The 13,847-nt window shown below is 37.5% G+C and overlaps 1 protein-coding gene across 1 annotated transcript; it reads left to right on the forward strand.

The window, feature by feature from the left end:
• The first annotated feature begins 11,392 nt into the window (after positions 1-11,392).
• Positions 11,393-13,680, forward strand: LOC115555913 (uncharacterized). Its single transcript, XM_030372962.1, has 7 exons — positions 11,393-11,560; positions 11,777-12,057; positions 12,378-12,442; positions 12,569-12,717; positions 13,003-13,032; positions 13,136-13,218; positions 13,362-13,680. The coding sequence occupies exons 1-7, from the start codon at positions 11,506-11,508 to the stop codon at positions 13,434-13,436; spliced, it is 738 nt and encodes a 245-aa protein (XP_030228822.1). The 5' UTR covers positions 11,393-11,505; the 3' UTR covers positions 13,437-13,680.
• The last annotated feature ends 167 nt before the right edge of the window (positions 13,681-13,847 follow it).

The following is a 13,847-nucleotide window of genomic DNA, read 5'->3' on the forward strand; positions in this document are numbered from 1 at the left end:
TGGACAGAACGCATTGGGAGGTACTCGGTTCACATTGGTGTCCAGGGTGATTCATTCCATAGCCCCATTTCATAAACTAAACCTAACCCTATGGACCTTGCCCAGCAGCACCGAGTGTTACAGGAGATCAACTCTTTTCTGTTTAAATCTTTTCCTGCTGGCCTCTGACTGTCTGTCCAGGACGGACTATCCTGTAAAGGCAGCTGAAGCCCGACTGCGTCTCAAACCCTCTTTTTTGTTGGAAATGAGCGCCATAAAACTCTGACTAAAAAGAACAGCGAAGGTCTGCCCACTGTGGTGGCTTTAGAAAGTTTAAACATCAGAATGAAACAATAAAATAATTGAGGCATTTGCTCTTACCAATACACATAAAAAAAATTGCCTTGGGGTAGAAGATAACTTGGCACTACAACACTTTGGGTTTCTGATACAAACAAATGTGGTTCTAGCGCTAAGCTCGAAGGTCTTTCCCCTTAATATTTGCATCCCGGCAAACATTGATGATTGGGAAAGACTGCATAATTTCTGCTCTTTGGAGGAGGGGATGAAAAGTAACTCGTATGAAAAATCCCTCGATGATTTGACCCTCTAACCTCTTCTACAGTGGTCTACAACCCAGCCACCTGTTACATGTATTCATTATTTCTGTGTGCCGTTGTGCCTAAGATATGTTTGTGTTTCGTCTATCTGTTTCATGTTGCGTTGAGATGTCCTCTGTGGTTTTATTCACACAGCGTGCATAACATACATAGCATTTGTTAGTTTAGCGATCTGGGCCCGAGCACTCAGCTCTATCCAGGCTCGTCAACTCCAATGACCTTTGCCCTGTGCCCACTGTGGGTTTTAGTCTGACGAATTGAAAGTTGTTACATCACCCCCCGCTCCCTGCCATCCTTCTCTTCACTCTCTCCTTTCGCCTTCAATTGACTCTCTTCATAGCAGCCTCTCTCTCTCTCCAGGCAGTATCCTGTGCTGACCTACTGGGCTGGAAAACCTGCTGACTGTGCGCTATTTATTTGGCTTTGTAAACCTCTCAACCCTGAAAGCACAATGTAAGAGAAGCAGCCAGTGTCTTATACGGCGATGTTTTGGGGCATTTTTGTTTAACTTATGTTGTCTTTTATTCACAGGAATTTGGTCGCTTTTTTTTTCTGCCTTATTTAGGTTATTTTATATTATTTTATAACCCTGTGATCTCAGGGTTCGAGATATAGATATAGAGAGACAAAGAGATAGAGAGAAAGAGAGAGAGAGAGAGAGAGAGAGAGAGAGAGAGAGAGAGAGAGAGAGAGAGAGAGAGAGAGAGAGAGAGAGAGAGAGAGAGAGAGAGAGAGAGAGAGAGAGAGAGAGAGAGAGAGAGAGAGAGAGAGAGAGAGAAATGTATATTTGTGATCGAGTTATGGTACACATTTCCAAATGAGCATGTCAATCTGCTGTCCCATTAATATTTCTAACTATCTGCACACTATTTTGCCGAAGACTTAAACTTTCTGTATGAGAGAGATAAAACAGGCTGTGCACTTGGAAATCAACTCGCAAACTGTCTGTGACGTTGATTTGGTTCAAATGTAAGTGCTACAATAAGTAACAGATCAAGAGATAAAATAAAATATCATATCATTAAAAAACAGCAGGGGACGCAGTGGCTGTACATTCCCAGTGCTGTCTTTCCGTTGGTGTTGGTTCACCTGGCTGAATGCCTATGGCTATTTCTATTATTATACATTTCGTTTTGGTAATTCTTTAAAGAAACTATGCTTTGGCATTCGTGCCACTTATCGTGTTCGAGCTCACTGCATTTCAGGCTAAACACATAGACGTACAGTGGACACAGCGTTTACAACAGGCAGACACCGCCACCTAGTGGAATAAATCTGCTAGAGTTTAAAGGAGACATATTATGGCGTTTTCCCAACAAGTAAACATAGTAAAAGAATCCAGAAAACGTGTTTTTGAAGCTGTTTGCTGGAAATAGCTTCATGGGGAAAAAGAATCTCGCCTACCGCTATTCCCCTCTGTTTCAGTCCCTTCAGTGTCTTTAGCATTAATGCAAATGAGCTGCTGCCCATTGACCAATGCAGTAGGGCCGAGCTCTCTGAGTGGCCAACGACATGCGTCGCGACGTAGGTCGCATTGGTCGCGACGTAGGTCGCATTGGTCGCTGTGTTGGTCGCTCGTCTGGCTGCTTTCAGTCGCTGTGGTCACTGGCTGGCTCGCTCAAAGTCTATATAATCAGTTGATTTGCATGTTATTAACGTTTTTTTTGCGACAGTTGAAGTACCAGAAAGCCATGCTCTCTGGCGAAAGCTACCTACAGCTCTTTATTGCTAATATTGTTTTAATATTTTTCTATTGAAGTACAGTTTAAATGATGAAATTGTTGGTCTATCAGTATCAATAAAATATATTCGTTGTAATTTGGGGCGCATTCAAATAATGTATTTTATATATAATATAGCCTATTTGTTTTGTTAAATGTCATTAAGCCTAATAACGTATATTATGCAAAGTTCTTCGTTATAGAGTGATAAAGATAAATATAAGTGCAATATTTTGAAGCCAATGCCACAGTGGTACTAGCGGTAGTCACGCTAGGTTAGTAATCATGTAGGCTGGTGTACGGTTCTCTCCACGGACGGTCATATTTTTGCTCTTTTAGTCAAACTTATTGACGCAATCGGCCTCTTTCATTTTAAAATTTTTGTATGTTTTAGTACGATGGTATGATAATTAGACGACGTAATGACGGGCTGCGACGCCTGGCTGGTATCGGCTGGCTGGCTGCGACGACAGGCCTGCCACGGCTGGCCGCTGTCTGCCGCTGGCCACTGGCCGCTGGCTGCGGCTGGCAGCTGGCTCTGGCAGGCTGACCGACTAGGTCGCAACCATAAAAGCGTCGCGACCCTATTGGCGGCAAATAGGTCGAAACCAACCAGAGGTATGGCTGAATGAGCGACCTGTGGCAGCCAGCCATTGTCACCATGGCTGCTACCATGACCAAAAGCCTATGTTATCAGCTAACATCTCATTGAACAGAATAAATATACGTGCGTCAGTGTAATAAAAACGTACATACAATAATATATAGCTTAGATATTGATAGACCAATAGGCCTTTTTATTATATGTATAAATAAATAGGCCTATTGGTCTATCCATCTATATTTAATTAATTTTGAATTAACTTTGTAATACAGTGATGTTTACAATATTTATATTGATATAGCCTATTGGTTTGATAAATGTCAAAGACTTATAAAATATCCTACGAAGAAAGTTATAGTGTAATATACTTTGATATAAGTTTAACAAAACAAATAAAAACTCTAATTCACAGACCCAATACCGTAAAAAAATAGTAAAAATAAATATATAATGTGTCACGAATCATGATAGTCAAGTATTCAAATGTATAAACCAAAGAACAAAATATGAAAATTGAAATTAAAGTTATTTTAATGCCCAGTGGGCATCTGGTAAGGATGCCCACTGGGCGCCTTCCTTGGGAGGTGTTTCAGGCACGTCCAGTGGGGAAGAGACCTCGGGGTAGACCCAGGACTAGGTGGAGAGATTATATCTCAAAACTGGCCTGGGAACGCCTCGGGATCCCCCCGTCAGAGCTGGTCAATGTGGCCCGGGAAAGGGAAGTCTGGGGCCCCCTGCTTGAGCTGCTCCCCCCGCGACCCGACCCCGGATAGGCGGATGACGATGAGGACGATGAGGATGAGGAAATTAAAGTTACAATTTTCTAAAAAAAAGTGTCAATAATAATAGTAGGCTATAGTAATAGCATAAATGCACAATTTAAAGGGGGCCAGTGACTATACAAATCTATAGTATATAAAAAGTGTGTGTAAAGTGGCCCAATCATCAAGTATGTATGCTAACTCAGAATGTTTTGCAGCCAACAGACCAAAAACAAAAACTGTAATATACTCTGATGTACAGCATATGATAGAATCCAACCACTTTCCATATTATAGGCACTATGTATTCCTGGGACCAGGGAGCACAATTCAGGAAGGTGGAATGAATAAATACGCACGTTTTGCCAAGGCCGAAGTTTGACTAAAAGAGCAACAATCGATCTAAAGAGAATCAATCACACAACCCCTTGATTGCTACCATAGCATCACTACCACTTACACCACTGTGGCTTTTATGTTAAAAAACAACAGTGTTACCCCTTATGGTTTTTTTCATGATGACCAAAGAAAAACGACAATGTCACCCCTCATGTTTCATTTGATAAAAACGACAGTGTTACCCCCTATGATTTAATTGATAAATATCGACAGTGTTACCCATCATGTTTTTTTTCATGACGACTAATAAAAAATGACAGTGTTACCCCTTATATTTTTTTTCATGACGAACAATAAAAAACAACAGTGTTACCCCTTATGTTTTTTTTCATGACGACCAATAAAAATCAACAGTGTTACCCCTTATGTTTTTTTTCATGACGACCAATAAAAAAACAACAGTGTTACCCCTTATGTTTTTTTTCATGACGACCAATAAAAAACAACAGTGTTACCCCTTATGTTTTTTTTCATGACGACCAAAGAAAAACGACAGAGTCACCCCTCATGTTTCATTTGATGAAAACGACAGTGTTACCCCCTATGTTTTAATGGATAAATATCGACAGTGTTACCCGTTATGTTTCATTTGATAAAAACGACAGTGTTACCCCTTGTGTTTTTTTTCATGACGACCAAAGAAAAACAACTGTGTTACCCCTTATGTTTTTTTTCATGACGACCAAAGAAAAACAACAGTGTTAACCCCTATGTTTTATTTGATAAATATCGACAGTGTAACCCCTTATGTTTTTTTCCCATGATGACTGATGAAAAACAACAATGTACCCCTTATATTTTATTTGAGAAAGACGATTTTTTCTTTTTTTTATATGTTTTTTTTCATTACGACCAATAAAATACGACAGTGTTACCACTTATATTTTATTTGAAAAAGACAACAGTGTTACCCCTTATGTTTTTTTTCATGACGACCAATAAAGAACAAGTATTACCCCTTATGTTTTTATTCATGACGACCAATAAAAAAACAACAGTGCTACCCCTTATGTTTTTTTTCATGACGACCAATAAAGAACAACAGTATTACCCCTTATGTTTTTATTCATGACGACCAATAAAAAAACAACAGTGTTACCCCTTATGTTTTTATTCATGACGACCAATAAAAAAACAACAGTGTTACCCCTTATGTTTTTTTTCATGACGACCAATAAAAAACAACAGTGTTACCCCTTATGTTTTTTTCATGACCGCCGATAAAAAACGACAGCGTTACCCCTTATGTTTTATTTGTCAAAGACAACAGTGTTACCCCCTATGATTTAATTGATAAATATCGACAGTGTTACCCATCATGTTTTTTTTCATGACGACTAATAAAAAATGACAGTGTTACCCCTTATATTTTTTTTCATGACGACCAATAAAAAACAACAGTGTTACCCCTTATGTTTTTTTTCATGACGACCAATAAAAATCAACAGTGTTACCCCTCATGTTTTTTTTCATGACGACCAATAAAAAAACAACAGTGTTACCCCTTATGTTTTTTTTCATGACGACCAATAAAAAACAACAGTGTTACCCCTTATGTTTTTTTTCATGACGACCAAAGAAAAACGACAGAGTCACCCCTCATGTTTCATTTGATGAAAACGACAGTGTTACCCCCTATGTTTTAATGGATAAATATCGACAGTGTTACCCGTTACGTTTCATTTGATAAAAACGACAGTGTTACCCCTTGTGTTTTTTTTCATGACGACCAAAGAAAAACAACAGTGTTACCCCTTATGTTTTTTTTCATGAAGACCAAAGAAAAACAACAGTGTTAACCCCTATGTTTTATTTGATAAATATCGACAGTGTAACCCCTTATGTTTTTTTCCCATGATAACTGATGAAAAACAACAATGTACCCCTTATATTTTATTTGAGAACGACGATTTTTTCTTTTTTTTATATGTTTTTTTTCATTACGACCAATAAAGAACAACAGTATTACCCCTTATGTTTTTATTCATGACGACCAATAAAAAAACAACAGTGTTACCCCTTATGTTTTTTTTCATGACGACCAATAAAAAACAACAGTGTTACCCCTTATGTTTTTTTTCATGACGACCAATAAAAAACAACAGTGTTACCCCTTATGTTTTTTTTCATGACGACCAATAAAAAACAACAGTGTCACCCCTCATGTTTCATTTGATGAAAACGACAGTGTTACCCCCTATATTTTAATGGATAAATATCGACAGTGTTACCCGTTATGTTTTTTTCATGACCGCCGATAAAAAACGACAGTGTTACCCCTTATGTTTTATTTGACAAAGACAACAGTGTTACCCCTTATGTTTTTTTTCATGACGACCAATAAAGAACAACAGTATTACCCCTTATGTTTTTATTCATGACGACCAATAAAAAAACAACAGTGTTACCCCTTATGTTTCATTTGATAAAAACGACAGTGTTACCCCTTATGTTTATTTCATGACGGCCGATAAAAACCGACAGTTACCCCTCATGTTTATTCCATGTTGACCAAATAGTAACGACAGTGGTACTCAAGTCAACATTTTTGCCGGGATCCGAACCTGAGCTGTTTAGAGCGTTAACCTCCGAACTTATCAATGCACCATCAAGACACCTGAAAAAGTCATCACAAAGGTTTACTTGACTTTATAATTAGCATGAAATAGAGATAAGAGTCTTCCAACAGAATACATCAACCGGACTAGAACCCAGGTCTCCAGGAGGAAAGCTCACAGCTCTCTCCACTTCCCACTGAGATTTGTAATAAAAATATGTCTGAGGTTATATATGACGTTTAAAATGAAAGATATTGTGTCTTCCACAAAAAATTGAGCCGCGGTCTCCAGTGGGTTTAGGCAGAGTGCACTCCACACAATAATCAATCAAGAGGATATAAATGACATTAAAATGTATCTGTGCATTTCTATTATTTCCCTTATGGTTTTTTTCATGTCGACCAATAAAAAACGACAGTGTTACCCCTTATATTTTATTTGACAAAGACAAGTGTTACCATTAATGTTTTTCTTCATGACGACTGATAAAAAACAACAGTGTTACCCCTTATGTTTTTTTTCATTACGACCAATAAAAAACAACAGTGTTACCCCTTATGTTTTTTTTCATGACGACCAATAAAAAACGACAGTGTCACCCCTTATGTTTTTTTTCATGACGACCAATAAAGAACAACAGTTTTTATTCATGACGACCAATAAAAAAACAACAGTGTTACCCCTTATGTTTCATTTGATAAAAAACGACAGTGTTACCCCTTATGTTTCATTTGATAAAAACGACAGTGTTACCCCTCATGTTTCATTTGATAAAAACAAGTGTTACCCCTTGTATTTTTATTCATGACGACCAATAAAATAACAACAGTGTTACCCCTTTTCTTTTTTTTCATGTCGACCAATAAAAAACGACAGTGTTACCCCTTATATTTTATTTGACAAAGACAACAGTGTTACCATTAAACAACAGTGTTACCCCTTATGGTTTTTTTCATGACGACCAATAAAAAACAACAGTGTTACCCCTTATGTTTTTTTTCATGACGACCAATAAAGAACAACAGTATTACCCCTTATGTTTTTATTCATGACGACCAATAAAAAAACAACAGTGTTACCCCTTATGTTTCATTTGATAAAAAACGACAGTGTTACCCCTCATGTTTCATTTGATAAAAACAACAGTGTTACCCCTTGTGTTTTTATTCATGACGACCAATAAAATAACAACAGTGTTACCCCTTTTCTTTTTGTTCATGACGGCCGATAAAAAACGACAGTGTTACCCCTTATGTTTCATTTGATAAAAACGACAGTGTTACCCCTCATGTTTCATTTGATAAAAACGACAGTGAAACTTACCCCTTGTGTTTTTTTTCATGACGACCAAAGAAAAACAACAGTGTTACCCCCTATGTTTTATTTGATAAATATCGACAGTGTTACCCCTTATGTTTTTTTCCCATGATGACTGATGAAAAACAACAGTGTATTTATATTTATAACCCTTATATTTTATTTGAGAAAGAATTTGTATTTATTTTTTAATATTTATTTTTTCATTACGACCAATAAAATACGACAGTGTAACCCCTTATATGTTATTTGACAAAGACAACAGTGTTACCCCTTATGTTTTTTTCATGACGACCAATAAAAAACAACAGTATTACCCCTTATGTTTTTATTCATGACGACCAATAAAAAAACAACAGTGTTACCCCTTATGTTTCATTTGAAAAAAACAACAGTGTTACCCCTTATGTTTCATTTGATAAAAACGACAGTGTTACTTACCCCTTGTGTTTTTTTTCATGACGACCAAAGAAAAACAACAGTGTTACCCCTTATGTTTTTTTTCATGGCGACCAAAGAAAAACAACAGTGTTACCCCCTATGTTTTATTTGATAAATATCGACAGTGTTACCCCTTATGTTTTTTTCCCATGATGACTGATGAAAAACAACAGTGTATTTATATTTATAACCCTTATATTTTATTTGAGAAAGAATTTTTATTTATTTTTTAATATTTATTTTTTCATTACGACCAATAAAATACGACAGTGTTACCCCTTATATGTTATTTGACAAAGACAACAGTGTTACCCCTTATGGTTTTTTTCATGACGACCAATAAAAAACAACAGTATTACCCCTTATGTTTTTATTCATGACGACCAATAAAAAAACAACAGTGTTACCCCTTATGTTTTATTTGATAAAAACGACAGTGTTACTTACCCCTTGTGTTTTTTTTCATGACGACCAAAGAAAAACACCAGTGTTACCCCTTATGTTTTTTTTCATGGCGACCAAAGAAAAACAACAGTGTTACCCCCTATGTTTTATTTGATAAATATCGACAGTGTTACCCCTCATGTTTTATTTGATAAATATCGACAGTGTTACCCCTTGTTTTTTTCCCATGATGACTGATGAAAAACAACAGTGTATTTATATTTATAACCCTTATATTTTATTTGAGAAAGAATTTTTATTTATTTTTTAATATTTATTTTTTCATTACGACCAATAAAATACGACACCCCCTATGTTTTATTTGATAAATATCGACAGTGTTACCCCTCATGTTTCATTTGATAAAAACGACAGTGTTACCACTTATGTTTATTTCATGATGGCCGATAAAAACAACAGTGTCACCCCCTATGTTTTATTTGATAAATATCGACAGTGTTACCCCTCATGTTTCATTTGATAAAAACGACAGTGTTACCACTTATGTTTATTTCATGATGGCCGATAAAAACCGACAGAGTTACCCCTCATGTTTTTTCCATGTTGACCAATAAATAACAACAGTGGTACCCCTGTTGAACCTGAGCTGGTTAGAGTGTTAACCGCCGAACTTATCAATGCACCATCAAGACACCGGGCCCCCCGGAGCTGCCGGACTGCCGCCAGACCTCCCCCCGCCGGAGCTGCCGGACTGCCGCCAGAGCTTTGGCGGAAGTCCAGCAGCTCCACCAGACTCCCTGCCAGGCAGTCACATGGCAACCTGACAAATTCCCTGCTTCGGAAATGCGCAAATATCTCCGCCCAGCGCTTGTCCGCTGTATGCGTGTGGGAGTACCAGAGACCCCAAAAAACACCCCAAATCCCAGGAAGTGTTGTTTTCATAATATGTCCCCTTTAAGATAATTCCGATTAACTGTAATGGGAACTGCACATCAGAATGCATAATTTTTTGTATTGACTCTACTTTTTTGTTGCCGTAAATATATTGTAACCTAGGCTAATCAAATCTTCGTTTTGCCCTGTCTCACATGAGAAATGCTGTGAATGTTTTAAACACAATGTCCCTCCCCATGATGACAAATCATGTCACGATTAATTACAAAATAATTTCCCAAACACAATTCTATACTACTTCCGAAATGGAGGCATTGGTTTACTTTGAGTTAGGCACTCAAGTGAATGCATATAGTATCTCCTTTTGATATAAATCTTTCTCAGGACTTTCACAAAGTATCTCACACACACACACACACACTCTCACCCCCTCGCTTTCTTTCTCACAAACACAGACACATTCCCATAGCCACGTACATATATACTGTTTTTTCTGTTCCCAATTAAAAAAAAACAGAAAAGTATGTGTGGAGAAAGAGAGAGACAGACACAGAGAGAGAGAGAGAGAGAGAATTTCAACAATGTCAACAAGGAAGAAGGACTGTAGAAACAGAAGTCCCCTTCTCAAATGTTTGTGTCCTTTGGTGACACAGAACTACCAAGTAATTTGGAACATCTTGATGCAATACATGATATAGGGTTAGAGAACAGACACACACACACACACACACACACACACACACACACACACACACACACACACACACACACACACACACACACACACACACACACACACACACACACACACACACACACACACACACAAACACACACAGCCATCCTTTCTTGTGACAACATCCAACACCTTTACACAATATTATCCAACACCTTTTCATAACATTATCCAACACACATTATCCAACACAACACAACGTTATCCAACATCTTTACACAACATTATCAAACACCTGTACACAACATAATCGAACATCTTTGCATAACATTATCAAACATCTTAACACAACATTATAAAACACGTCTGCACAACATTATCGAACATATAAGTTATTACGTAATAAACAAAACAAATAGTATATTGTTGACACAATATACTATTTATCTGATTGTAACCAGAAATTGTTCACGTTGTAACGTGAAACAATTCACGTGATAATGTAAGCATCCTTATCATACCGTACTCAATAACAGCCAAAGTGGAACTTAATCGTTTTAACAAGCCAAATTCCACGTTGTTTTCTATTTTATTCTATTTCTATTCTATTTTTCTATATAATCACGTTATAACAATATATAATGTATCACTTTATAACAACATACTATTTATCACCTTATAAACTGAAATGTTTCCCATTATAACGATATGTTATTAAGTGATAAATAGTATATTATTACAAGGCGACGTGATTGCATGTCGCAATAACTTAAAAATATCTTGTTATAACATGAAAAATGTCTTGATATAACAATAAACCATTCAACTATTAACGTGATACTAATACGTTGGTTGTTTCCGGGCGTGGCAGAACAACATAAAAAGCCATTCCTTTCTTCCAGTCGGGTGAGATTTGTCTTTCAGTCTGGGTTCAATTACAGATTTACCGGTCTTTCAAAAAGACCTAAAATAGACCTTCCAACATACTGAACCATACATTCCTGTTGTCCATTTGAAGATAGTGGTGTAGATGAACCGGTCTCGCAGCACATCTAAAACAGCCTTCCTTGAAACATTTCTATTGTCGAGCAATAGACACCTTGAGCTCTTCATTTTACGAGGTCGCTGGGATGTTTGTTAGACTGCTCTTCTCCATCTGCTTGCTGGTGGGGCAAAGGGCTCATGGTGAGTTATCAATGTGTTTGTGTTATTAATTGATGACTGTTGACTTGGGTTTCATTCATCTAACTTCCTCACAGAAATATCGAACTTTGAGCTTTCGATGTTTATTTATTAACCGTGCAACACGTCTGCTTATACAATGTGACCATTGCTCATTCGGAAGGAAGCCTAACCCTACTTTTCCCTCATGTCTATTGTTCTTCTAATGGGGGTATGTAGCCCAAACTACACCCTCTTCAAAAAACATAACAGAGGTCACTGCCCAATCGGTGTTCCTTTCTACCGATGGAACTACTCCTGCAACATTCAGCATCATCATATCCAACACAACATCTCCACCAGTGGATGAGATTCTTCTAACAACTCAAAATACAACTAATGAGTCAGCGACAGGAAGCAGCTTTCTTTTAAAGTTCACGCTGGTAACAGCTTTCGATATCAATCTGTTAAACAGATCCTCTGTGGAGTTCCAGACATTTAAAAACCAAACGGAATCTATTGTAAGTAAAACGTGGCAGAGTTCTATGCTGTGATTTGTAATACATATCCTCCATATATATATAGTAACTGTTTATGTACATGTGGATTTTGACGTGAAATGAGCTTTACCTAATTTCTTAATAATAATCTCACATTTTATAATCTCATATTTCAATATTATAATAACAATAAAAAACAATAATATTGACAACTTGTCTCCAAAAGATTTAATCAAACGCCATCTCATATATGATGAAAAACTGTTGAGGGAAACTTTGTACACATGTGAATCTTTGCTGTGTACATATTGAATTTAAACCCTTTCTTTTTCGTTTCACAGCTGAACTACATCTTATCTTCTCGATATGGCAATCTTTTCAATATAGCTACGGTCAACAGCTTCGGGTGAGTGATATAAAAGCTGTATTTTCCCATTGGAATCATGATTCAGTACTGTAACTATCCAATATTTGTGAATGTTTTTAAATGTCATTTCATCATTTGTACTATTATTTGTGTTTTTGTTTGCAGCCCGGGTTCTGGGACTGTGGTGAACGCTGACCTGGATTTCAACAATGAAGCTGGGATTTCAGCCGATGCAGTGAAAAACACACTGGCATTGGCTGCATCAGAACTAGATTTACCCATCGCAGTCAATGTTTCTTCCATCAATGTGATAGGTGTGTAGGAATTAATGCCTGGAATATCACAACTAAACGGTTTACAGTCCCATTGAATGTCTCTTCTATCGCTGTGAGACGTGTGTAGGCATTCGTGTCTGGAATATCACAGCTAACCCTCTCTCTCTCTCTCTCTCTCTCTCTCTCTCTCTCTCTCTCTCGCTCTCGCTCTCGCTCTCGCTCTCTCTCTCTCTCTCTCTCTCTCTCTCTCTCTCTCTCTCTCTCTCTCTCTCTCTCTCTCTCTCTCTCTCTCTCTCTCTCTCTCTCTCTCTCTCTCTCTCTCAGCACGGAGTCCAGTCATTGAACCAAGTCAAAGTATGTCCCTAATTATATGAAGTATGACAATCAGTGTGTTTTATTTGTGTGTGAGTGTGTATTTCAACGTTCCCACTAAATCACCTCCTCTCCTCCTTCCTAGATTCAACAATAAAAGTGTTTGCTGACGTGAGGATCTTCAGCTCCATAAAGCTGAATGCGAGCAACTTAGGCTTTATGATTGAGGTATTCTCAACGTACTTTATGCAGAAGAGAGATGGGCATGCATATATATATATATATATATATATATATATATATATATATGTACCCTATGTTGTGACTTGAGTTAAAGTGTTTGTGGGCTTTCTTTTCATGTCTCCTTTCAGGTATTAGGGAGCAACATTGGCCCACTGCAGGTCACTGTTAAGAAAATTGTAAGTTGCCTTGGAGACCAGTGTTGATACCAAGAGCCTGCTGAGTCTGCAACAACCCTTCAACCAGGGGGATCATATGAATAAACATTATTAAACAAAGCGTCACTGTGCTTGTAATGATACTATAATATAAATGCTGTTTCTAAAAGCTCAGTGATACCAGTGATCACTTTCATTCATTGTATAAATTAGCTTTGGCCTCGTGCCACTCGGCACGAGACACATTTGTGGGAGAATATATGATATTGAAATAAAGACTGCTCTAAAGTTCTCTGTGAGGATCGTTGTGTTTTTACAACTTCCAACAGTTCTGTAGAAATTTGGAAGGATAGCAATCCAGAATCAATCCCAAATATTGCAAACTCCGTTACATTCTAAACTTGCAGCCTAGCTTTTTAACACTTGGACGGCATGGCATGGAAGAGCTAATTCCCAGCT

Source organism: Gadus morhua, chromosome 12, assembly GCF_902167405.1.
Source record: "Gadus morhua chromosome 12, gadMor3.0, whole genome shotgun sequence".
Lineage (NCBI taxonomy): Eukaryota > Metazoa > Chordata > Actinopteri > Gadiformes > Gadidae > Gadus > Gadus morhua.